Source organism: Ambystoma mexicanum, chromosome 12 (assembly GCF_040938575.1).
Source record: "Ambystoma mexicanum isolate Mex_15411 chromosome 12, UKY_AmexF1_1, whole genome shotgun sequence".
NCBI lineage: Eukaryota > Metazoa > Chordata > Amphibia > Caudata > Ambystomatidae > Ambystoma > Ambystoma mexicanum.
Genome location: NC_090936.1, coordinates 1,076,733,832 through 1,076,761,773, shown reverse-complemented (window position 1 = coordinate 1,076,761,773; position 27,942 = coordinate 1,076,733,832). Strand labels below are relative to the sequence as shown.

The 27,942-nt window shown below is 46.2% G+C and overlaps 1 protein-coding gene across 4 annotated transcripts in view; it reads right to left on the bottom strand.

Annotated features, from left to right (window-relative positions):
* Positions 1-27,942, bottom strand: part of PLXNA4 (plexin A4) — a 1,277,179-nt gene that overhangs the window by 243,162 nt on the left and 1,006,075 nt on the right. For all 4 annotated transcript variants that reach the window (XM_069629627.1, XM_069629628.1, XM_069629629.1 and 1 more), the window contains 2 exons: positions 13,824-13,960; positions 9,824-9,985 (listed from right to left, as the gene is read on the bottom strand). In XM_069629627.1, coding sequence (XP_069485728.1) covers positions 9,824-9,985; positions 13,824-13,960 — 299 coding nt within the window. The remainder of the gene's footprint in view (positions 1-9,823; positions 9,986-13,823; positions 13,961-27,942) is intronic.

The window sequence follows — 27,942 nt, the reverse complement described above, 5'->3', positions numbered from 1 at the left end:
TGTCACCTCAGAGGACTGTGGACTCGTAAAGGCTCTCATCTCCATTTCTTTCTGACTTCCAATAATGCTTATTGTGAGGGGAACCTATCTTATATGTAATAAAAACGAATATTTGGTGCCACAAAGAGGGTCAATATAGCGTTCAGCCCTACGTCCTGGGGTGTACAGGTCAGGTACAGGTCCAAGACTAGGTAGGGCCGAGTTAAGTGAGGGTCTCTGCGAGGGCTCAGGGTCGTTACCTGCCATGTACACCCCTGAACAAGGGCGTGCTAGCTTTTCGCACCCTATGGCTCGCTGTGGGGTGTGAATAGTTTTTAGTATTTTATTTGGGGTTTTTAAAGGGAGATGGGCCACGTGCATCTTTCCCATGCCCAATCTCCCATCAAATAAACAAAAAGCAAAGATTGCTCCCGCCGTAGTAAATAGGAAAGAAGCACTCACTTTTCTATTCCCATTGCGGACCGGCGAGGGATCGGGGCAAGAGGGAATGGAAGCCCATAGCTAGTAGATAAGATTGGCGGTGTGGGTGTTTGAGGTGTCATGGGTGTGGGGGGTCGAGAGAGGTTAGGGGGCCGCGGTACTACGAAAATGCCTGCACCCAAGCAAAGGGTGTGCATGGCTCTGGGAACGCAGGTGGACAATGGCCGTTTCCGCCCGCATTTCCAGCCACCTGATTGGCTGATGCCGTTCCCCCTGAGCGGCCATTTGTGTGACACATTAGAATACTACTTGATCTAACATAAAATGATTGGAAGGTGTGTGGTTGGAATCATTGCATTTCTTCGTCAAGGTATGGCCACAGTAAATGATGAGAAGAAAGTTGATTTGCGAGGTATTGGGAGTTTTGGTCTTCATTTAAACCTAGTTGTAAAAACATGAATAACATCATTAAACATTAATTATGAAGAAGACATGGACAATGGCTAAAGAGGTTAAGGTCAAGTACACCAGGAGATGTATTTGTTTGGCTCATAGGCCAATGTTGATATGATATGGCATTTATAACGCCCCTATACACAAGTGTTTCAAGGCACAACGAGGAGGGGGGGGACAAGGGGAGACAAACAACGATCCTACTAGGCCAGGTGTCATTCAGATCGTGCAAGTGCAAGGGTAGAGGGGAGGGGAAAAGTGCAAGGGGGAAAGGGAGAGGGGAAGTGCAGTATATGGTCAGTAGAATAGCAAAAAATAAATAATAAGGGCCAGCTGGTGGCAAGAGCAAGGTAAGTGTAGACAAGTGCTGGGAAGGGGGGCTGTAGGGATACAGAAACAGTCCCACAGTGCATGGGTTGCCAGGGAGGCAGTACGGGGGAGATTGGCTGGGCCAAGGACCGAGTTCGGTGAGTGGCCCAGTAGCAGATTCATTGCAGTTTCAGTAAATTTAGCAGGGTAATGGGGGAGAGAAAGCAGAGGCAAAGAGGAAGGTTTTGAGGTGCTTCCGGAACCGGAGATGGTTCTCCTCAAGTTTCAGGGAGGCAGGAAGGCTGTTCCAGAGGGAGGCCCCTGCTGCGGAGAGAGACCTACCCCCAACTCGTTGCTTGGAGAAGGGGCTGACCCTGAGGGAGTTGGAGGCGGATGAGCGGAGAGCTCGAGAAGGAAGATACTTTGGAAGAGAGAGTTGAAGGTATTTTGGCCAAAGGCCCCAGAAGGCCTTGTGGACAATGCAGAGGGTTTTGAACTTAATCCTCGCAGCCACTGGGAGCCAGTGTAGCGATGTCAGTCCTGGAGAGATACGGTCCCTGGGCCTGAGGCCAAGGACAAGTCTCGCAGTCCTGTTCTGGATGAGTTGTAAAGGGCGGAGAGTAGAGGCAGGCAGATTTAGATAGGGTCTGTTACAGTAGTCCAGCTTCGAGAGAACCAGGGCTCTAGAGACAGTGAGCTTCTGGGGGAAGGAGAGGAAAGGAAGGATACCTCTGAGGAGGTGTGGCTGGTAGTGTGACTTCTTAGAGATGTCAGATATGTGAGGAGAGAAGGAGAGTGTGGAGTCGAAGATGACCCCGAGGTTTTTTGCCTTGCACTTAGGAGCAGGAAGAGGGCCAAGAGAGGCCAGCCAGAGAGCTGCAGGGAAGGAGGGAGTGGGTGTGCCGATGAGTAGAATCTCAGTCGTACTGGCATTAAGGCAGAGGTCATTGGCGGCACACCATTCCTGGATAGCAGAAAGACAGTCAGAGATGAGGGAAGGAGACGAGGAGGCCGAGGGTAGCCTGAAAATGAGCTGGGTGTCATCCGCATAGCACTGAAAATTGGGGCAGAGAGTGGCGATGCGGTGGGCAAGAAGTGCCAGGTACTGGTTAAACAGCCAGGGAGAGAGGTTAGATCCCTGGGGGACACCACAGGCAGAGAAAAAGATGTCAGAGAGGAAGGACCCCAGTTTTTTTTTTCTACAGCCATGTGTATATATTGCGGAAGTTGTGGGTACCTAAAAGGTGTGGCATTTGAGAGACCCCTTTTGGCAAGAGACCCTGAGTTCAGCGGGGCGCCTCTAGGCTTGCCTCATTAATGCATGGTTTGCAGAATGCGCAGGGTGCTGGCGCTGAATGTTGAACGGAACAGTTCTTCATATCTCGGGTGCCAGTGACAGTCGGCTGCTCTGCACTGATGCAGCCCATTGGCTTTCTGCTGTTTTCTTGACTAATACTCATTCAAGGCTGATTTGCAAGTCAAATTTCTCTTCTTTGTTATTCCAGCCAACGTAGCAGTGGCAGCCTGTTTTGCTACCGCCTGTCCACAGCGTGTCTGATGAGAGAGGTCTTGAGGCATGGACGCGGACATGCCACATGGACACGGCAAGAAGATGGAAATTGAAGAAATTGATTTCTCTTGGAGATGTGAAAAAAAAACGACATGCCCAAGATATGGTGTAAGATATGAGAAAGTCCTTAGAAGCTTGAGTAAAAGTGGTGTATTGAAGCATTTGGGAGCTTTGGGAAGCACAAATATGTTTAATTAGTCCCTTTACATAACTTCCTGGTGGTGGTGGGGTGTGGAGTAGGAGAGGATTCAGGATGGTGTAACCAAGGTCCCGTGGGTTAGGTCTCCCCTGGGTGGTCTGAATCCATCATACAAGGGGGGGTCCTGGGAGTCCCTCTGCTGGACATTAGTCCCGGTTACGAGAGCCTTACCCAGATTCTTTAGCTCACTATCTTTCACAGAGGAGAACTATCTAAAACATATCAGTCTTTGCCATGCCCTGGAGCAGTCCAGCATTGACATGCTAGCCAATTCTCCTCTGAACAAGAGTACCAACAGCAACAGAATCTATCATACACAGGATCCATGTTTCTCTGGGAGAGATTCTGGCTCGGTCTCACACGAGACACATTGAGGGCTGCCAGGCGGCCATGACCGGTTGGTATCACCGTGTTCCACCGAGGAAATGTGCGGTGGTCCTGATGTCCCAGTTCACTTGTCAAGCCCTCTCTGAGTAGCACCAGGTACAGGTCCTTCTACATGTCATGGTTGGCATCAGTCTATGGGGACTGGTCTAGATTGTATTGTATTGTATAGTATTGCATTGTTGTGAATTGCATTGTGTTGTATTGTATGGAAGTAGGGAGCCTTGAAGTTTCTGCCACTGTCATGGTAAATCAGTGTGGAATGTTTCTATCTCTGACATGTGGTGGGCATGTACCACAAAACCACCTTTTGGAGTCAATTAGGACATTTACCCCAGACGGACTTCTGTGCGGTCCGTGGAACTTCGAATTGTATTATTTGCACGACTAGAATCCTGGGGAAGGCATATAAAGGGGGTGTCACTGTTCCTTTTTCTAGAAATAGAGCCACAATATGGCAGCACACTTCTACACTCTCTGGAGACTGGTTGTTGGGAAGCGGGAGTGGAGAGAATGTGGCAGTAGTACAGTCACCACTGAACTGAGGCTTGTCCAGTTGGTGGTGTATAACACATAGCATTTAGGAAGACCATTATGTGATGGGCTCTAGTTTTTATATAGCGCCTACTGCCTCTTTTCAAAGTGCTAACAATGTTATGAAAAAATATAGAGATGGAGCAACGAGCTATTTTGTTTTGCCCAGGATCACACAAAGTGATAAAGGGGAGAGATAGTCAGTTTTGTGAACTTGTAACTTGACTTCAAAACTTCACTATCGAGTGGTTGTGGTATTCAAACCCTTTTTATGCTGAGCCCCTCCTCGAGTTCAAATATTGTTGCAGACCCCCCTTTAAACAAACATATTGATGCTGGGCGCCCCAGATGCCATGTTTGCTTATATATTCTATTAAAAACAGTCACCCTACTCCCTTTTTGAAGAGCCTCACGCCGCCTGACCCACCATTGGGCCACCCTAAGGGGGCCAGTCCCACAGCTTAAAGACCACTTCTAGCCTTTAGGTCAGACCTCCTCTCTTTAGAGCTTAAATCGCTTTCAGCATACCCCTTGACGAGAAAGAACTTGTTAGAATATCCCGGCTGCTGTTATTTCCCTGGCCTATCGTGAATTTAGAATGTCCCAGATGCAGTCCATTTTAGTAGTCATTGACTGCATTCTGAACATTCTGATTGGCCGAGAGGATATTAATAATAACTTCCATGTGCTATGTAAGCAATAGATTAGACTTTCATGGGAAGAAATCAGGGGATAAATGAACATCCTTGGAGGGAGAAACTGGGCCTAGAAAGGAGACGTCCAGGTTTGATAGATCTCAGAGACTTGTGTGCTTTTTTAATATCACACAATTATAAGGCATGTTGATTTGTTGACTCTGCAATTGTGTTTTCCTCATAAGAATGTAGCATTGCACAAACTGTGTGCAAGAATGCTTTGCCAAGGACACGTTATGCCATCGGCGGCCCGCCAGCACAGCATGATCCACTGGCTTCAATGAAAGGAGCGGGCACAGTAACCTATTATGCAGATGTGCTTTTGATGGCGCGCGCCTCGTGTGCCAGTCAGAATAATGCCTCCCCGTGAGCGGTCCTGCACTCTGTTTAAGTATTCCACACTTTGCAAACACTAATTAACCCATTAGAGAGCTGCACCGCTTTGATTTTCCTCTTCAGGGGCAGTCAGCCGTGCTAGCCCCCGCTGCATTGAAAGGCGAGGCAGGCTGGGTCCTGTGCCGCCTGCCTGCTGCCTTAAGACGCCAGGACTGATGGGTGGGTACAGACTCGCCATGTCAAAGGGACTTACCGGGATCTCAGACCTGTTAGAACAAACATTGCCAAAGCCAACTCTTGTGGCTTGTGCCAATATAAGCCCAGGTACTCACACCTTTTTCCAGCAGTTGCCATACTGTGCTCACTTACTACCATTATGGCAGAGATTGGTCCACGCCTAGCCCATGCCCAAACAAAAGTCAAAACGGTTGGCTTTGCCAATGCTTGTTTGTTTATATGTTATGTTACTGGGATTTATGCCATGCTCTGCTGCCATTCGCGTGGTCTCAAGGTGCGTTGGTGCATCTGAACGAGGGCTTAGGGTAGGTTGGGTTCAGGGCACAAGTCGAGTGTACACGCAGGCGGACGGAGTCCCCCACTTTTTTCAGAGGGCAGCTTGATATGCTAATTTCTGGTGATGCCACATTCAAGTGGTATGTTAATGCGTCCCCACACTTTTCCGTTTAGGACCTGACCCCTGGTTGGGTTTGAGGGGACGAGAGAAAAAAGGCTAGATAGCTTTGCTGTAGTTGTGATCCTTGCAGACTGGAAGTGCCCTGCGGTCTGCATGTGAGGCTGTCACTGCATCAGGGGGCACGATATGCAGCCCTGCAGCCCTTCAGGACATTATGTATGGCCCTCCAAGTCACATGAGTGGAACGATGAAGTGTTGCCTGGCATAACGACAGTCAGTCTTTTTCTTTCTTTTTTTTCTGCACTTATCAGACTTACCCAGTCTGCTGCCTTAAACACAGCACTTGCCACTTGTTGGCTGCACTACCACTGTTTATTGCCTCAATGTTCTATTTATTTTTATTTATTATTATTTATTTCTACTCTCCTCTGCTCCGCACTTTCCACTCTCCCCCTTCCATGCACGTTTTCCCTTTTTCCCTTTCCCATGCCCTTGCCCGTTCTCAATGTCACTGGGCCTAGTAAAATTGTTGTTGTGTTGTGTTCTCACATGTTCCCCTCCCTTGCCTAGTCGCGCTCTGAAACATGTTGTGTACGAGCACGATACAAATAAAATATCATATCAGTCTCTAAGTCTGTCATGTCAGATGTGGGGCGCCTCTGTGGTTCATTTTCTGTCTTTGGATCATGATATGTGCAGTTTTACTTCGATTTAAAACATGATTTCCGTCGCATGATACAAATAAATCAAAATGACTCTGGCATTAGAAGGATACGTATCGCGTGCTATAGCAAACAAGTAATACATAAAAAGGCCATCTCAAAACCCATCTTTTTTTCCCCACTCAAATCCACTCACGATACCCCTACCACCCGCTCACTCCCGTGTATACTGCGGCCCACTGCATGGGACTTGTGTGGTACATTCGAGCCCTCCAGCAAAATCAGTTGTGCACCCCTGCGACAAGTTCTGCGTCAAAAGCATAGAGAGTTTTCTGTCCACCGGTGCACGTATTTGGAAAGTTGGCCAAATAGGTGTAGTGTACTGTTGTTTTATGTTCGTTGGGAGGGTTATTCTGTTGCCATGAGCTAGTGGCTTAGTTGGCGCGCATATATGGTGTTTGAGCGTAGCGGTGGAACATGTTAGTGTGCACAGGTTAGTAGAGGGCTTGGTGGGTTAGCAAAGAGGGCCCATTCGATGCGTCCGTAGTGACCTCTCGGTGTTAGTGCCCCTTGGGTGAAGTATTGGTATGGGTGCCCAGCGGGTAAGGTACTTGTGAGGGGACATTCTGAGGTGACCGGGTGTGGGCTGCTACCCCGGTCAGTGGACAGTGTGTAGTGACTGGTCTTGGATGAGAATCGGGAACACAGGGGCTGGCTGTCCCACACTGTATTCCATGGAGTCTGAAGCTACTTTGGTAATCACCATGTGGTGTGGTCTGTGATTTTGTGTGTATTATTCATGATTGTGCACACTGTATGGTGTTTGATAACAGTGTCTTTCTCCCAATAACTGTAAAATGCAGTGCATAAGAAGTACTTTCCACACACTATGGCATCTGATTTTGCATTCTCCCACTCTGTGGAGTATGATACTTAATTCTGTATGTTCCATGCTGTGGGGTGCATGATTCTGTAAACTCTGTGTTGCACAATACGTACCTTTATTCAGCCAATTGGATGCGTTTAATAGCTGTATATTCTATGGAGTGTATTGCACTCATTGACGTGCACAGAAAGTGCGCTGTTCATTGAGTGCAAAACATGTGTGCACACTTCACGGTGCACAAGACATGATTGTGTGCACCCAATGGTGTATCAAGCATGACTACGTGCACTCCACGATGTGTAGCCAGTAATGAGTGAGAGGAGGAAGCATAGCAACGCCTTTGTCTTGGAAGTGGCGCAACCCAGGTTCGGATCCCGCGCTTAGAAACCACTTGCTAGTGTTAAGCGCTTTATAAACGAACAATAAAATAAATAAATCCGTTTTTCACGTGTAACATGGGACTTTGTCAACTCCAATTGGTGTGTTTTCATTTCATGGAATGCAAGACATACTTATTGTTTGTCCCAGGATGGTGTACGTCCCGTAAAGTGTCATACATGATTTGTACATCTTAAAGGTGTTAAATCATTGGCTACAGAACTCTGTAGGAAAAACGGTGGCATAGTTTGAAAAAAAGCTTCTGCATTCGGTGTGGAAGCCACAGGCTCAGCCACAGGGATATAGGGGACCTGTATGGTCTTGGGAAACGCTATGCCACTCTTGGAAAGGTTATGGGGCATTGGTAAAGTGTGGCTGTGCCCCCCACTTGCTCGTGTTCAAGGAACATTACAATAACGATACAATATTGAAAAGAAAGAACACGACATAGTGTGGTAAATAGGAGGCCATTCTGAAGAGCAGTGGCATATGACGTTCAGGGGTTTTTACTCATAGTGACCGAAGAATCAATGTGCATGGATGTTACTATGGACATGCATGCAGGTGCAGCCCATTCCCTGCTGGCACCCTGTCTCTGGAACATGCTACCACTGCAGTTAGGGCAGGTCCCTCCATCCTACACATAATAATAATAATAATAATAATAATAATAATTTAGCATTTATATAGCGCTACGAACCCTCAGGTATCTGAGCGCTGCTTATTATTACCCACGGTGTGTGGTGCACCTTTATCGACCTTGGAAGGATGAAAGGCTGAGTTTGGCCCTGCCGGGATTCGAACCTGCGCAGATGTCAAAGCGAGCACGCTACCCATGACCAGCAAGAAGGACCTAAAGTCACCACTCTTTACAGAACATCTCATCAATCCTGATCACGTCACTCAACCCTTCTTCTCCTCTCCCAGAGCTCACTCTTCTCCTTCTCCCATTTTCCTGCCCACCCCGCACCTCTGCCACCCCTGTACTCTACATGTAACCCCTGCATGGGAGGCCCCGATGCACAGCACGCCATTGCTTCCCAGCTTGCTTTCTGCACTATACATCCCATGCATAGATGTATAGAGCCGTGCTGGGATTAGGGAAAAAGCAATGCTAAAGGGCCCTGTCCCACAGTCTACTCCGGACCTGTCTGATGATCCATTACACCCTTAGGTTTAATCACTCTTACTGGTCCCACGTGCTTTAACAATCATCATTTGTCACAATATTTGAAATAAACCTCCCACGGGTAGTACTCATGAAGCTGTCTTGAAATGCATTGAGCAGGGCATCCTTTTTCAATAGGGCATGAAACACGGCCAGTGGTTTAAGTGGCATAGAAAATCCCTGTGTGTGTGGAGGGTGTGGGGGAAGACTCTCTACCAAGGAGTTGTGGCCTTAGGGTTGTCTTAGGGTTGAGATTAGCCTTTGAGGGGGCAGACCGTTTGCCCCAAACAATACATCATGAGACCCTCCAAATATGTGTTTTGTGGCACTCAGCATGGAAGTCCTGTTTGCATCAAGTCTGCATTTTGTAACTAAAAGTCTCTCTGGGCTACTTGGTAAAAAAAACACAGCTGCCTATGAATAGATTGCTGTCGGACTCAATATATAAATAATTTAACATATTCTGTAAATAAATGACCTATGAGAAAGGGTGTGGATAAAGAGCACTACTGAAGGCATCTGGCTGCTTTGCATAAAATCAAAGAGCATTTTGGGAACATAAGAAAAACCCCAAATTTGTATATCTGACATTTTTGTTTATTTATTTGAGTATGGTTTACAAAAATAAACCTTTACAAAGTGAAAACATGAAAACACATTAACATCACACATATCTGACAAATAGGTCTGTGATAGTAATTTAAACATGCGATCCTTCTGAGCACACTATGCAACCTGGGCTTGGTGCTCACTTCATTTATCACAACAGTCACCGGAACAGTAACATGTCTGAAAACTATGAACCATATGTACGTATTTGGACAGCCTCAGCTCTCGGCTGAGCACGTCTTTCTAGTTCTCTAAATGCATTCCTCAACTGAAGGCTTGGTGCATGCAATTTTCAACTTGTGTGCACAGAGGAGCTTTCATTGCATGATTACAGGTGGAGTTTTGAGAGGGCCCCAGCTTGGTAGCGGTTTTTGTAGACTTTTAGGGCCCTGGCCCACTTAAAGCCCTAATTTGTTCATAAATAATATCTTTTGTAACTTCATAGACGCCTTTGATATGTTACTCTAAAACCTGATCGCGGATCCTAACAGCCTGCACGCGGACACATCTACAAGGAAAGGCTGCTAAACCAAACTGAAAAACATACACAGAGCATCCTGAGACCAATCGAAAAGGGGGCACCAACCTCATGATGCTCCAGTCGGGCTCGATCCGGTGCACGGTGGGATCTTCCACATACTCGTAAAGCAGCTCGTGGGCGATCTTGGCTTTATCCACCTGCACCGACACCTTCACAGGCCCCTCGACCGAGGCGGTGGTGTTACAGACGATTTGATTGGCGGTCCTCCTGCAAGGGACGAAGGAGAGAAAGGATGGTTGGGAAATGGAGGAAAGGATGTACACCTGGAAGCACAACATCCCACCACCTAAGTGATGAAGATCAACCAGGGCCAATATTTATTTGAAAGGTACAGGAAGAACAAGAGGTGCTCATTTCTGATGCTGTGGATCATCTGTTGGTGTTCTGGTTGATCTCCCAGGAAGGGAGATCACGGTTTCTTTTGCCATCCCTCTGTCAACATGTTCTATTAGTTCTATTAGTTCGTGGCATCCAGAGGTGGACTGGCCTATAGGGAACTCTGGAGATGTCCCAGTAGGCCTCTGCCCCCTGGGCCGGGGTGGACTGGCCCATAGGGAACCCTGGAGATTTCCCGGTAGGCCTCTGCCCCCTGGGCCTCTTTTGTATGAAAGGGGTTGGGTTTGCTGAACATGTGTAATAAGGGCCACTTGGAACATTATTTCCAGGGCCTCTTTTGGTTCCCAGTCCACCCTTGGTGGCATCTGAGTAATCAGTATTTTTAGAACGTGTATGAACCATAAAGAAAGTAAGTAAATGGTCATGGACCAGGGGCATTCATTCTATAACTGACTTCACTCTGGAGATCACAGCATTACATATTAATTACAGGCAAAAAAGCTGGCATAACAAGTACACACCCTTAAGTACAGGAGTACAGAAAACAGAAGACAAGCATTGGCAAAGGCAACAATCCTGGCTTTTGTGTAGGCATGGGAAAGGTTTTTGCCAAGCACTGCTGTGCTTGTATTAACGGGCCACCAATGATAGCAGCTCCAAAATGGTGTGAGTACCTGGGCACATAATAGCCCAGGTACTCATGTTTGGGCTATTTGAGCATTCGCCAAACACTGCTATTTGCCAAACACTGCATTTGCCAAACACTTCTACACAACCCAAAACAACTGGCTTTGCCTATCCTTGTTTTTAACATAACTTCATTGAAGGACACTCATAGTGCCTATAAATCGAGTGGCTGAAGGCAGACCTGGTTAAGACATTTCATTACATCAGTAGTGCATTTACAGCTCCAATCAAGTACTTAACTCTCTGAAGACTGCTTTTAAAAAAACACTGGCAGGCCCTTCAACACACATTTTGATGGTAAGGCATGATAAAAGGGGACTGGGTGGGAATGGCCATGGGGATTAGCATATCAGTGATTGGCTGAATAGCCAAACAACACCTACAAGCTTTGTGTCCCTCCTCATATGCTATTTCTCCCTAGCTGTACTGTAATGTAATTGTTTCGGTTTACAAGTGTCACAAAGCACCATCTAATAGCTAAAACTAAAAATGAGATTGGTGCAGTCCAATAGTGACTTAAGTATTAAAGAATTGATCAATAAACAGCAGAACTACTGCCTTACATTTACTGGACGTGAAGAATGGATCAGCCACTAATTGAAATACATTATTAATGCCCCCAATAATTTAGTCATGACCATCAAATGTCTTCCCAGGGCTCAGATCAATGCTGGGTGGGTGTTTTGGACGGAGGGACAGTGGAGCGAACTGGATGATGGGTCTGAAATTTAGAAAATGGGAATGTATCCAAGTGACTTGAGGAAGAAGACTCTATTAAAAGCCCGGTAGAAAAGCGGGTGAAGATGCCAGCGGTGGTCGACTGCACGGAGACATAGAAGGTGGCACCCTCCAAGCAACAGAACTCAGTACAAGAAACCGGCGAGTATATTCACACCGTCCTTGCTTAGAATCAGCTATTCCTCCATGAGAATGGCCTACACCACTGTAACAGGACAGTGTCATTTTGGGACTATTTTACTAGATGGCACTGGGCAAGTAGGCACAGAGCAGTTGACTCAGTTGGAAACATACAAATTGAAGACCACACTCACTTGGTATGGAATGGTATGCGGACTTGTAGAGCGCGAGCTAAGGCCAACAGGCATCTAGGCGCTAAACAAAGAGGTAGGGGGGCAAAACCTGGCAGAAGAGGACAAAGGATTAGAAAAGATACGTTTTCAGAATCTTGTGAAACTGAACATGGTCAGCAGTGTTTCTGAGTTACACAAGAAGAGAGTTGCAAAGAGTACGGGTCAGAACTGAGAAAGAACGCCCCCCAGCCCGAGCCTTGTTGTATCTGGGAACTCCAACAAAACTTGTGAGAAAGATCGAAGAGTTCTGGCAGGCCTATAAGGGATCAGCTTCCAGCGAAGGTATTCAGCACCGGTATTATGGATTGCACGGTGCACAATACACAATCTGACTCCCTATCGGAATCCAGTGCAGCTGGCGCAGCAAGTCTCAAGAATGAGAAAGTTGTGGAGCCTCCAGAGGCCGTCGAGCTGCCGAGTTCTGCAGAATCTGTAAGCACTGGAGTAGAAAGGTTGGTTGGCCAAGGTAGATACCATTACAGTAATCCAAAGACCCCAACATAGAGGAGGTCACTACCTTGTCATGGGACTCAGCAGGGAGAAAAGTCCAAATCTTACTCAGTACCTTCAGTTTAACAAAACTGCCCTGGCAGACAGTTGAGGTTTCAGCTTCTCTGGAGCCACTGGAATGAAGTTTGACCCCCAGACTCTTAAGTGAGCGAGGGACAGGGCCGCAAAGAAGCTTGCCAACAGACACTCCAAGAGGAATTGCAGCTGGGGAGACCTACCACCAGGACCTCTGTTTTGTCCCCATTCAGTTTGCGCCAATTTAAGGCCATCCAGTCCACAATAGAAGACAGACAATTACGCAGCTTATTAGGGATATCCATCATCAGAGAATTAAGACGGACACTTGAGATGTTCACCAGCCACCCCACTCCCCCGGCACCCTGATTATATAACAAGGGGCTGATGGGATCTGGGATTGGGCCTTTCTGAATACTAGGAGCCTCGACCCGGGCCCCAGCAAAGCCACTATGGTGCACTGATTCTCGCTCTGTGTGAGGCAGCTGTATGAACATTCCACCAGGAGGCAGCGGCAGGAGGAGTCGCCTTACAATAGTGCAATTCCGCTGAAAAACGCTTTGTAAATCAGACCCTGGGTCTCAATGCGCTCCGAAGCATCCACAAGGCAGCCCGTTAGCGCTACAGTAAACACCAAAACAACCAAGACAGGGAAAGGCTAGTGTCAAATTGTCATAAATAAAATTCAATGGCAGGAATGGTTCAACTTGTCAAAAATGCTCTTGCGAAAACTTGGACGAGGATCGCTGTGATATAAAGAACATTCCGAACTGCTTGTTCTTGCCTGTTTTAGCTAGAAAAATCATAAAGCACCACAACACATCAAAAAGTTCATGGAATCGCATGACAATAAGATACATATGTCTGAATACAGAAACACTTGTATGCAAGAACATCTAAAGTAAAGACCTCTGTGTTGGATGGAAAGCTTTCCCCCTGACATACTGTGTGATTTGGGGCAGAAACCCAAGAACAACAAGATTTGTAGGTATGGGATTGCAGACATCGCTGATAATAAATCCCAGTCAGGTTTACAGGATATCCACAATCAATATGTATTAGAGAAAATGCACATCTAATGACCATTAATGGAGATTAATGCAGAACTGTGTTAGAGCATCCCAAAACCATAATGCATGTTTACATTTGGTAAATCAACAGGACCACCCCTGGCTGCTTGCTACAATCCATAATGCCATCTTGTATTAATATAGTGTCTCCTGCCATATGTTATGGCCTCAAAGCGCTGGAGTTAGAATGGATCTTGGGCAGTCTGAGGAGATGGGGAAAGGAGCATAGCAGTGCATGCAGCGCAGGTGTGGAGCTGTGAATTGCAGATCCTTGCCCTGCAAGCCCACCTCAGCCGTTCACATGCCAAGCACACACCGTATAGGCCCTTTGCTCACCTGTGAAATATGCATGGATGTTTCCCGAACATGACGGTCACACTGCTGCCGGCGTTCAGGTTATCGCCGGTGATTGTCACCTGGGTGCCGCCGGACACTGGACCCCTACTGGGTTTAAGGCTGAACAGACTGAGGGGCTGCGGAGAAAAGCACCATATTTAGGATGGACAAACAATTCAAGCTTTTTTCGGGAACACCACAATTTAATTTACCTTTTGAGTGCCTGCCCTCCCTCTTCCCCACACAAACAAACACACACACACACACACACAGGGACAAAGAATGTCAATGGGAAAAATAAACTTTTGCCTGATAGTCCGAGGAAATTGAGGGGAAAATTAGACACAAAATGCTCTGTCCTTTCTGAAACGCTCGAAAGGTACTGAATGGCTAAATAAAAAAAAAAACCTCATGCTCAGGGCTTTGCTGGAAATGTTCACATTGTTACAAATTTAACACCCCGAATCTTTGCTTTGTAACCTCCACCATTTAAGCCCCAAGACATGTGTAGCATCACATTTTTCCCATGTGTTTCAAAATGGAAGTTAAATATGTACAAGTCAAGTTTCTGTAATCCTGGACTCCACCGCTGTTCTGCACTACAAATCCCATCAACGCGAGCAAGCAAAATCAAAGGCGAATGATGATGGAAGTTGTAGTCCAAAGCATCTCAAGAGCACACCCTAGCGGATACTGAAAAGGAAACCGCTACAGAACATAGGCCTGGAGCACACGTAGCACATTATTGGGAATTGCATATTTATCAGATAAGGCAGAGTCGGGGCACGTGATCAAGGCTGCAAGGAGATGTGTGGCCTGTGGCAGGCCATGACGGGTGCTCCTTTCCCATTGTAATGAAACTGATTTTCATCCACATTATATTAATTGTGAAAACACACATTCTATATAAGTGAAATGATCCAAAGCATTATTCTTCAACTAATCCTATTGGCCCCCTTTATCTCCCGCCCTCCTTGTCCTTTTTCTGTAACCAGCGCCTAGATGCCTCCGGGTTATGTGCTCTTCTTATAAATGTACAAATAAATAAATAAAATAAATACATTCTCGAACCCTCATGTCTGCTACGTCCAGTTGGTTCGCTGTTGCTGGCCTGTAATATGGCACAAGGCTACACTTCAAAAGCTCGAATAACAGTGGGCCCGGCTCAGCCTTTCATTCTTCTGCGGTCCATCAAATCAGTGCCATTAAAATTGGGTAGTAATAACAACATTATTAAGCACTTAGAAGTGGATGAACTCTATCTAGAAGTGCTATATAAAAACCAGATGTTATTAGAGAAACATTGTGTTTCTGTATAAACCAGTGAGACCTAAAGCCGCCTTGAAACATGTGTGTATTCGCGCCTTGAAACGCTTGTGTATAGGCGCGTTATAAATGCCATATCATATCATATCATGCAAAGGAAACTACAAAAAAGAATTCAAGAAAAAACAAAAACAAAAAAAAGAAAAAACAAAGCAAGATCTGTTTCTGAGCCACAACACCTCGGTATCACAGTTTAGTCTGTCATTAGCATTTTAATAGGAAAACTTTCCAGACACAATCCCAAGTGAAAGGTCGCTCTCTGAATTTAAATGGATTTGCTCCTTTCCAAAGCAGTGGCGCACTGGTACCTGGAAGTTTCCAAATTCGTAGAGTGCGGAAACCGCTTCCCACTGGGGATTATGGATCGCGCAGAGGCATGTTGCGTGAGAAGCAAAGAAGCTGTTGGCCGCAACATGCAAGAAGGTCTTGTTTACAGCAGCTGACGTCGAGTTGCTCGGCTTGTCCTGTATGTCACCAGTCAGTCGCTGTCAACGACAGGTTCTAGACGACAACACAAGCAAATAGCATTCCATAGAACAGCATAAGCACCAACACAGAAAGTATTGTGGGAGCGGCTCTACTGAGAACAAGCATAGGTCAAATACCCTGTTCTATGGAATTCCTTCCACTCAGGGGGGTCTACAACCACGTTTTCACTCACTCCACCCTTCACAGAGAAGAAATAACTGTTTGCATATCAGTCTTTGTCCCACCCACAAGGGCAGTCCAGCACCGAAATGCTATGCAAATCTCCTCTGAACAAGAGTACCACCAGCAAACCCAGACACGTGTTTCGGCCTGGTTGGGCCTCCTCAGTGAGGTGAAGCTGAGCCTCTCTAAGGCACAGTGAGCAAGGGGCCCACGACTGGATTACCCATGGTTACTTAGGGTGAACCCCACATTTTGCAAAATTGACAAGGAGTGTGGGAGCCCCTCTACTGAGAACGAACATGGGTCAAATACCCTTTTCTATGGAGGGTCCCCTCAGGAGGGTCTACAACCACGTTTTGCCTCCCTGCACCCTTCACATAGAGCAGGGAATTTGGTCCCATGTTCGTTCTCAGTAGAGGGGCTCCAATACTCCTTTGTAATTAAGCATCAAACGGTCAGTGCCAAATAACGCGTCCTTCGTTCTTTCAGGTACATCCCCTGGAATGCAATAATGTAGTGCTTTACGGAGTTCTTCCACTGGTCACTGCCGAGACCGTTCAAGCTTCATCTGGCTATTTCTTTCTTTTCACGCAGCTACGGGGTCCTGCAGTGGCCAGAAAACCATACTTATTATTCACCGCCCTCCTTGGCTTCCATGTGCTTGGCTCTGAGCTGGTATGACTAGATCTCGCCTTGAGCAATAAAGCGGAAATGCAGAATGATGCCACTTGCCTGAGGGGTCATTTAGGCTGCAGGCAGCCTTGTCCTACAAAGCACTCTTCAATCCGGCAGGAACTTTTGGCAATTCAGAGAACTTTTTTAACTGGGAAGAGAACATCAAGACATTTTGAAAAACTATCTGTCGTTACACACAATGCTCATCTATAATAAAACAAAATCCCCTGCCCCCACAATGGCATCTTCAAATGTGGGTGCAGCTCCGCACGGGCAGAAACTCTTCAGGCATCCCAGCAGACACAAAGGGTGTCATTATAGTTTTGCCGGTCTGGATAAATTGCTGGTAAAACTGCTGGGATGTCCAGCCCTGAGCAGCCAGTAAATCAAGACCCCACGGCAAACAAATGCCACAATGAGCACCACCGGTTATTTCGGCAATCTCCTCCGTGGGACTCCATGGAATTGGGATTCACCAAATTTACGCCACCTGGAATATCCTGGTAATACCGGGATATCAGGCAGCGGAAACGGTAGGGCCAGGTTGCCGGTATCCCACCGGAATTACCGGTGGGATACCGGCAAACTCATAATGACTCCCCAAAGCCTTGCTGAATAAATCAAATCCTTGCTTCTCGAGGCCCCTAACGTTTCAATCCCAGTCTTCCTGGGTAAGGGTCCTGCGATTTGGGGTACTATGAAAAAGGCCTTCTTGCAAACCCAGAAGATAGGAGACGAGGCGGGACTTTGAACATCCTCTGATAGTACTTTAAATAGCAGAACTAGTCTTCCTTTTGACCAGAGAGTAGATTGGGGATACATTTTAGACACAAGTTGTCAAAGTCAAAGCGACAAATCAACCTGGCCAGCCTGATCCTTTGAGGGGGAAATTAGAGTGACCAGATATTCAAGACGAAAAACCAGGATGGCCAACAACATAAAAGAAGGACTGCCTCCCTTACAGCCCATTCACCAACCCTGCACCCACCCTTCAAAGCTTCCCCATCTCCACCCCTCCACCCTAAAGTGTTTCCAGCAGTGCTCCTGCATATGAATGGCCTATTTTGACCCTGGATATAAGCAGACCTAATAAAAAGGAGCTTTTGCTCTCATGCATATTACAGAGCTTGCTGTTAATGCTGAGGCTGCTACTTGTAAGGTTTTGGGTTCGAGCCCAACCTGCCATAGCAGAATTCTCAGTGTAGTATAATGTTCATTTACTTTAGCATTGTTTCCGAGCCTCCCGTTTCCCGAAACCGCAACTGCCACCCTGTAGTTCCCCTAAACCCGGATCGTTTTTTTTAAATTAAAAAGACTCTCAGAACAGGGGGACAGACGGCACAATTCTGGCACTGTCCCGGCAAAACCCCGCATGTCGGGTCTCCTTATGTGAAAATCATATAATTGGAAGAAGCACTGCAGAGACAACCCAGAGCAATGCTGGCCATTCTTAACATAAGGCAACATAGGGGTGGGAAAAGCCCCCCTCTTCCCCTGAGAAATGACTGCTCTGTTCAGAGCGAGGCCCAGTACAGGTCACTTTCAGAACACATCTCCATCATGCTATTTGGCTAGTATCTCTAATTGGGCGATGCTGACGTTTGCAGTGACCAAGATGGTGGTGGCAGTGGCAGTGGTGGTGGCAGTGGTGGTGGTGGCGGTGGTGGTGGTGGTAGTGGCAGTGGTGGTGGTGGCAGTGGCAGTGGTGGTGGCAGCGGCAGTGGTGGCGGCGGTGGTGATGGCAGTGGCAGTGGTGGCGGTGGCAGTGGCAGTGGTGGTGGCAGCGGCGGTGGTGGCGGCAGTGGTGGTGGCAGTGGTGGTGGCAGCGGCGGTGGTGGCGGTGGCAGTGGTGGTGGCAGTGGCGGTGGTGGTGGTGGCAGTGGCAGTGGCGGTGGTGGTGGTGGTGGCAGTGGCAGTGGTGGTGGTGGCAGTGGCGGTGGCAGTGGTGGTGGCAGTGGCGGTGGTGGCGGTGGCAGTGGCAGTGGTGGTGGTGGCAGTGGTGGTGGCAGTGGCGGTGGTGGCGGTGGCAGTGGAAGTGGTGGTGTGGTGGTTTCGCATGAGGGTGCACCAATGGTTATGAAGACCCAAGTATGTGGACTGCAGGAGGGCGCCAGGACCTGTTGGTCATTGCGTTGCACGAGCGTTTAAGTGTTATAATAAGGAGTGCTTTTAAAAATACGTTGCTTGCGTCAATTTAGCTTCAATATCCAGCACACAACGAGCGCATTCAGAGGACTTTCATATTCTTGAAGCCATGCAGGTATCGCCTCTCGGCGGCGGAAATGAGAGCACTGCGAAGCCCTTGATTACCTTTCATGTGCCGCCTGGCAGATGCTGGCACGGCAAGCTTCCAGTGCTGAAGTGGACCCTCTCACATTGGGCAATTTCCCGGCGCGTGTCAGAGGAATCAAGGGAGCGTGCGTGTGAGCATCAAAGCACAAGCGGGCCCAGTGCCTTTCTGCAGGGCTATTTAGGGTACGGACATCTGAGGGCCAGAGAATGCCTCTGCGACAGTGGCGTGGCCCGCATTCAATGTGCAGTCCATTAGCACTCTGGAGCGAGAGATCAAAGGAAGGGTGCTCGAAGGACGAATGGAAGGCGAGAAGCAGAGTGGCGAATGGATGGCCAGATGATGGAGGCAGGAATACACGAGATTAGAGATGGCTACACACCTTGACTAGAGAGGGCTACGCCTTGATTAGAGAGGGATACACCTTCATTAGAGAGAGGTACACCTTGATTAGAGAGAGCTACACCTTGATTAGAGAGGGCTACACCGTGATTAGACATGGCTACACCTCGATTAGAGAGGGATACACCATGATTAGACATGGCTACACCTTGATTAGAGATGGCTACACCTTGATTAGAGATGGCTACACCGTGATTAGAGAGAGCTACACCTTGATTGGAGATGGCTACACCTTGAATAGAGAGGGCTACGCCTTGATTAGAGATGGCTACACCGTGATTAGAGATGGCTACACCTTGATTAGAGATAGCTGCACCTTGATTAGAGAGAGCTACACCTTGATTGGAGATGGTTACACCTTGATTAGAGAGGGCTACACCTTGATTAGAGATGGCTACACCGTGATAAGAGATGCTACACTTTGATTAGAGAGAGCTACACCGTGATTATAGATGGCTACACCTTGATTAGAGATGGCTACACCTTGATTGGAGAGGGCTACACCTCGATTAGAGAGGGCTACACCTCGATTAGAGATGGCTACACCGTGATTATAGATGGCTACACCTTGATTAGAGATGGCTACACCTTCATTGGAGAGGGCTACACCTTGATTAGAGATGGCTACACCTTGATTAGAGAGGGCTACACCTTCATTGGAGAGAACTACACCTTGATTTGAGAGGGATACACCTTGATTAGAGAGAGCTAAACCTTGATTAGAGAGAACTACACCCTGATTTGAGATGGCTACACCTTGATTCGAGAGGGCTACACCTTGATTAGAGAGAGCTACACCTTGATTTGAGAGGGCTACACCTGCATTAGAGTGAGCTACAGCTTGATTAGAGAGGGATACACCTTAATTAGAGAGGGCTACACCTTGATTGGAGATAGCTACACCTTGATTAGAGAGAGCTACAGCTTGATTAGAGAGGGATACACCTTGATTAGCGATGGCTACAGCTTTATTAGAGAGAGCTACACCTTGATTAGAGAGGGCTACACCGTGATTAGAGATGGCTACACCTTAATTAGAGAGGGCTACACCTTGATTAAAGAGGGCTACACCTTGATTAGAGAGAGCTACACCTTGATTAGAGGGGGCCCCACCTTTATTAGAGAGAGCTACGCCTTGATTAGAGATGGCTACATCTTGATTAGAGAGAGCTACACCTTGATTAGAGAGGGCTACACCTTCATTAGAGAGAGCTACACCTTGATTAGAGAGGGCTACACCTTCATTAGAGAGGGCTACACCTTGATTAGAGAGGGCTACACCTTGATTAGAGAGAGCCACACCTTGATTAGAGAGGGCTACACCTTCATTAGAGAGGGCTACGCCTTGATTAGAGAGAGCTACACCTTGATTAGAGAGGGCTACACCTTCATTAGAGAGAGCTACACATTGATTATAGAGGGCTACACCTTCATTAGAGATGGCTACACCTTGATTAGAGAGAGCTACACCTTGATTAGAGATGGCTACACACCTTGATTAGAGAGGGCTACACCTTGATTAGAGAGGGCTACGCCTTGATTAGAGATAGAGGGCTACACCTTGATTAAAGATGGCTACACCTTGTTTAGAGAGAGCTGATGAGAGATGGCTACACCTTGATTAGAGAGAGCTACACCTTGATTAGAGAGAGATGCACTTTGATTAGAGAGGGCTACACCTTGATTAGAGATGGCTGCACCTTGATTAGAGATGGCTACACCTTGATTAGGGATGGTTACACCTTGGGCTAGGAGGACAGCTCAGGTGCAAAGTGCTTGTCTTGAAACCAAGACAACGCTAAGCAGCATGGGTTTGATCCCCGTGCTTAGAGGCTGGACTCCGGCATGAAGGACTATATAAGCATAAAAATGTGCACTTCCTGAAAGCTAAACACTATGGGTTGGAATCTGTTCAAATGATTTGAACCATTTGGAGCTGAAATTGATATTATTTTACTTTGGCAGTCTCAAAGCACGTCACACTTCTCTGAGTTAAGATGCATTAAGTCCCGCCCCCAGGGTCAGCAGGACCTTCTCAGCTGAGGATGCATTGACCGGAAAATGGTGCGATATAGAGAGAGATATGCGTTGAAGTCCAATCTGATGTGGAGGACGGGAAATTGTGTGAGAGGCTGATAGAAAGGTGGGAGATGCAAAGTTCTCGAAGGAGTGGCTCGTATTGATGTAGAGAGTACGTGTTGGTTTGTCCAGTTTTAGCTTTGTTCTTTAACTACATTAAGGTTTACATTTTTTTTTTTTTTTGCATTTGATTTTATTTGATAATATTCTGATATTAAGTCCAGATTCATGTAATTTTTCCCCAGTTCAAAGCGAATTTGCACCGCTGAAAAGTGACTTTCCACTGCCGTCACAAAGCCTGATTCATGAAACCGTGCAAAGTTTTTTTTTTTTTTCGTGCAAAGTCCAGACAAAGTCATTTTGAACTGCAAAAACATGTATATGCTGACTGCGCAAAAATACACTTTGCACAGTTCCATGAATCAGGGTTTGTGTCGGCAGTGCAAAGTCACTTTTCAGTAGTACAAATTCACTTTGAACCGGGCACATACTATGACAGGTTATTTATAACGCGCTTAATACCCAGAGGTTTCTAAGTGCAGACCCAGGGATCAAACCTGTGTTGCTCCATGTCATTTTGCTTCCAAGACGAGCGCGTTGCCGCTGAGCTATCCTCTCACAACAACAGTCCATAAATCAGGGCTAAAAACTGTGTTCATGGACTGAGCAATTCAAATTTGTCTCGAAATATTAGGGGCATTTGGTTGGAATTCCTTTCAATTGATTTCAACAATGGAAGGGTTGAAGCAGGTATTTGAGAGCTCACTTTGAATTTCACCTGGAGCCGGATTGACAGGGGCTTCACTGATTCAATATCATTCAAACCATTATTTCAATCACTAAAGCCATGATTTGGGTAACACACTTTGCATATCAAGTCCCATCAGGCCTGCCCATTCTACGCCATCATTTCAGCTGTGTTCCCTCAAAGGCATACCGAACGGTACTGCTAATGCCAGCATTGGGTATTACCACCTAGTAATCAATCAGAATAGGCTTGTACTGAAGGAAAATGAGACATTAGAGCAAAGGGGTCTAAAATGTTCTGCCTGGGCATTTATTAGCGCATGTACAAGGTTTGTGCGGACAACCTTACACCTCCCAGCATCTGCACCTTTCTTTCAGTGTTTTCACTGCATCGCTTTCATAACAGAACGGTCATTATTGATGCCGCTGGCGGTAAATGTCAATTACCACTGACTTCAGTGGAATTACCATCACAGAAGGTGAAAACAATTCCCACCAACAAAAAAAAAACACCTTTCACTTCATCCTGCTTCATGCGCTTCATTTAATTGTCAACTGTCTCAACTGCCTTGAGGGAAAGAACATATAGACATAAAAGAAAGACTCAACTGAGCATGCAAAGGATATCCATTTTCCTGTTCCCTTAGCAAAACTCTACCCACTTTTTTTTCTGTTAATGAGAGAGCACTCCCATACAAGAGAGGTCGTCTATATTTTCACAAAACCGACTTTAAATACTACAATTAGCTTATTTGTCTTTTTCGGTGGGTGGCCTTTTCTGGCCTTTTCTCAGTAAGGTCTTGACATAGCTGGTGCCTGCCACTGTGAAACCACACAAGTGAAGAACATTAACTTTGCCTATTCCCTGGCGGAACATGCAGTGTGGTCTCTGTCCTTGTAGGCAAATTGGTCTTGCACCCCAACTGTGATGCCGGATAGGGTGAAAGAGCTCCCCAGCACCAATGATATGCCGGCGTGGGCAGCAATTCAAGTGTCTTCCACCTGGACTTTCATTAGATCAAGAAAGAGTGCAAGTCTCATGGGTTTAGGAGAGGCAGCAGGTGAGACCAGGGGCTATTATACTATGTAGAGGCCCCACTGAGCGTCGTATCTTCACCTTGTGCAAACCCCCTCAGCCTATCCTACAAGAGTAATGCCTGGGGTCTCATCTAGAGGGGCTGCGGTCGTTCCGTGGCCTCGTGAAAAGGAGGTACAGTGTCTGCCAGGCAACAACTGCAGCACTTTGCTTTAAGTGCCCATATTGTACCATCCTAACTGGGCATGGGGCAAGAACCCGGCCCGAGGTTATGATAGGGCCTGCTGACCGGCTGGCAGCCTCCGTTTGGATGCTTTCTGGAGTGTTCTAGAGTGTGAGTGGGAAAAATAACTCCCTACTTCGAATGCTACTCTTCTTGTAAAGGGAAGTAAGTAAAAACAAGTGTGAAACATTCCACATGTTAACAGAGCGTGCGCTGGCAGGCCCCGGGCCCCCAGAGGGGACAATTACATGACTGTCACTATTGCTTTGCTGAAACGCTGAGGTCTTGCAGGGTCTCACAATGCATTCAAAAGGAAACATTGTGCTGCATTTGGAGGAAACATCTAGAAAGATTGATAAAGTTTCACTGGGACTCCTGTGCAGAGCTGTTCCCATTTTGGGCAGAAAACCACTGAAGGCCCACTTAAAGTTCAACATCACATCTCTCTACGCATAGGGCCAAGTTCACTACTCGTCTTTAAATAGAAGAGGGTTTCCGTGAATTAACGATTCTAGAGCATTACTGGTAATGTACTTTCCTCTAATTATCCCCATGCCAGCGCTCTTGTGTACAGGCGCGTTATAACTGACTTACCATGTCATATCACTCTCAGAGTGCTGGTCCATTCCCTAAAAAACATGATTCCTCAAGTTTCTGATTATTGCAGGACTCATGTGTGTCCCTCACGGATAACCCAAGAAGTGTGAGTCAGTAAACATTCCCATCTGAGCTGGAGAGCATTCCAAGTGAAACTCACCACTCTCACCTGTGACAGTGTACTTTGTGCAATCATATCTCTATATGTTGTGTACTGAATTGGTGAATTACCATCCACGCACAGCCAGAAAAAGTCATAATATTTACTATTCCAGGCAAGTAGTCCATTCTTTAGAGCAGTAAATATACTGGTATCAACATCTGCTTACAAAAGCCACCCTCTCTTTCGATGCAGGTAAAATAGAGCATCGAGTTAAGCTCTCCTCTGATATTTATCTGCGATGTGCAACTGTAGGTTCGAATACAGGAAGGGTTGACACAGCCCTTTATTTTCATGAGGTCAATAAGTTGAGACCATTACATTAGTTAATAATGCCAGCTATTATTACAGCACTTAGAAGCAGAAGGAATCTGGTATGAAGCACTATATACAAATGTGATTATAACTAGAGTTAATCAATGGGGTATTGCTCAGTCCAGATATGAGCAGGACACCAGAACGTGTGAAATCAAAATGCTTGAAAGACCTAGAAGTTATGCAAATCATAAAGTTCTCCGTTTTAGGTGGTGTGCAATTGAGGGGCCTGTGCGGCAGAATACGCACAGTTTTTGTGAAAGATGTAAGAGTTATTTATTTATTTATAGTTGTTATAAAGCGCTACTCGTCTGTAGGCCTCAAAGTGCACGAAGGAACAGTTTCCCTTGGGAAAAGGAGCAGTTTGTGAAACATTCCCACAGGACAAACATCTGAGCATTGTGATCTGAAAACACAGGAAGATAAAGCGGAGTAGACAAGCCTTGTTTCATGAACATGGCAGATATCAAAGAGGCAGAGGTCCTGCTTCCCAGAGCGGTTTCCCATGGGGTTTTGCCATTATAAAACACTTCTGTGAATTAACGCTGCAGCTCCAATACCTTGAAAATAAGAAAAGGTACATTTCTAGTCTCATGATGGTGCAATGGTCGTATTTAAACTTGTTTCCTTCAGCTTCCCAACCAGTTCCTCTGAAGACACGACCTATTATCTCGTAATCGGATGTATTTTGCCATCTATGTAAACATTCAAATAATACTTATAATCGCCTGGAGCGTGGCGAGTATAGTTACCAGTAAGAGGCTGTTAAAAAAAGAGTTATTTATCTAACTGACCACACCACTGCATGTATAAGCCTTTGCCTCACCTTAAACCAGGGCTAGGCCCTTTGATGCACCAAATGACAAAAGGTACCCAGGACTTCAGCATGTCTATAATGAATATATATTTGAAGGTTCAATCGTAAAATCTGCATACTTGTTGGTCTTTCCGATAACCCAACTGGATTTTGCTATTTGCTCCGAAAACAAACCATGACCCATCTTAGAGTTTTTGTTCCCAATGGGTCCAGGTTGTTTCCTTAACTGGGGTTGTTTTGCCCCCTCCATTCCCATGAATAGGTCCGTGTTCTCCTCGTCGCAGGGATTTCTAGAGCATGTCGCGCTGGCGGCCATGTTTGAAGGTCAGCGGGGGATTATGCCAGCGCTCCCTAAGGGGATATGGCATCCTGCATCTGAGGCGGGTTTTAATTATAAATGATTTCTTCTATTGATCTCATCTGGTGCCACCCACACAACGAAACACACGGCAGGCCGCTTCTCAGCCTCCTGCCACACTCTGACAGTGTTTAACATTGTGTGCTGGGCTAACTGACTAGGGCCTGATTCATAGAAGTGTTTTATAATGGTGGTCTCATGTATTCACATACATTTTCACTTGACTTTCACTTCACGGTAATTCCGCCACATAAAAAGCAAGCTGAAAAAAGAGATAAAAAAAATGAAACTCGAATACTGGCGGATTGGTACAGTGTGCGGTAATGGTAATTACCGGGTCTTCTGCCATTGCTGCCAAAGCCCCTATTGTTCGTGTGTGAACACTGCAGTCTCTGAATCTTTAGCCACTCATAGGGGGTCATTACGACCCAGGCGCTAATTGCGCCAACATTACCACCATGGTGTAAACTACGTTTACACCATGGTGGATGGCGGATTTACCGCCCCATTCCAAGGTGAGTGGGGCGGTAAATCCCCATTTCCCATTTTCCCTTCCCCATTCCCATTTTTGCCCCATAGGGCATAATGGGAGTGGGGAAGGCGCTAATTACGCCACCGTAAATTACGGTGGCGTAATTAGCATCATGGCAGGTTAGCGCCATGGATTTTAACGGCTGCTAGAAGCAGCCGTTAAAATCAGAATCAGGCGTTAAGGGTTAACGACGGCGTTAACCCTTAACGCCTGGGTCGTAATGAGGCAATGTGATGCTGGCTTGGGAAGACGGGTTTCTCCCGGGGTACGGAGAATCTAATAATGGTCATTAGCATATGGAGATCGTTATTGACCTACTCTCCGCCAATGTCAATGTTCAGAGTAAAGTAAATAATTACTGATATTGACTACGTTCTGAACATACTCTCTTCTGAAGCAGACAAGGAAACAACAAAACAGTTGCCAGACATCTCTTTTTAGCAACAAACATTTCTCTCTGGGAAGACCTTGTATTTTTCCCTGTAACATGCTTTTTACCACACGAAGGAGCAAGCTATAACACTGGAAAATGCTTTTTTCTTTTACATGACACCTAATGCATGCTCATGTTAATCCTGTTCCAGTTAAATGAAACTGCAATTAAAATGGTTTATGTATGAATGCAACCATGTTATTTAGATACTGCAACAAAAATCCCATTTAATTAGCTAACTCAGTTGTCGCTGTACTTTTTTCTCACTCTTAAACTAATATTTGTTAGTTCACCCCCAAAACTCTAAAACATGTATTACTACCACCAATATGTGTTAATAGCCTTATAGACCTTCTGAGGGGTCATTATCGCTTGGGATAATGACCTTTCCCCAACTAATGGTCCTCAGCTTTGCCTAGGCCATAACTTGGTGGTGGGTCATTATCCTGCAATAATAGACCCTCCTTCACGCCACAAGGCTATATAATGAGGTGAATTCATGCACTATAAATCAGACTTGCAAACTACATACAGCTTCAAGCTACGGTGTCCACATTGCCACTCGGAACAAAAATAAAGGGCCTGACATATTCCTGCAGAATTTGGGGTTCGGAAAAAGGGACAGTGCCCTGATTTGCCTGACACCACTGACTCCCTACTCCTGGAGTAAGTAACTCTTACATTATGACGTTACATTTTCAGTAGAACATACTGGTGGTGGCAATGAAACCTTTTCTGACTTTTCTTTCACACTAGTAGAAAATGAACACAACTGTTAATGTCAATTTTTTCATAGAGTACTTAATACTAAGGGTTAACTGTTTTTCAAAGGGTCCATATTTTGACAGTTGTGGCTCACGAGTCACATGGAGACAAGGGTAATTGTCTAGGAGACAGCTGGCACATCTTTAGGTCCTCTGGGGGCCAGATTACAGAAACTGTGCACCGGTGCAAGTGCACGTTTGCACGGTATTAGCAAGAGGGCAAAGTATGCCCTCATTTTCAAAATGATGGGGCATATTAGAAAACCTTTTCTCCATGGCAAGTGCAGTTGGGCATGTTATTAGCACCAAGGTAAACGTTTCACTAGGACAAAAAACATACATTTTCAAAGCATTTTTGTTCCAGGGCAAATAGTGCCGTAGTGCTAATACCAATCCATATTAGTACTGGGGCAAACTTTGCCCTGGTACAAAAATGTGTCCAAAATGTATCTTTTGTGCACACGGGCAATTTCTCTGCTGGTGCTTATAGCATACCAAACTGCCCTTGTCCCTGTGAAAAGGTTTTATAATGTGTTGCAGTGTTTTTAAAAAATAGGGCAAAAGTTACCCTAGTGCTAATACCGTGCACACTTGCACTTTCACCAGTGCAACAGCTCTGTAATGTGGCCCAGATGTTTTTTACTACACCAACCATGATCCATCATCACTGGCCATTCTGGCTAGAGCTGATGGAAGTTGTAGTCCAAAGCATCT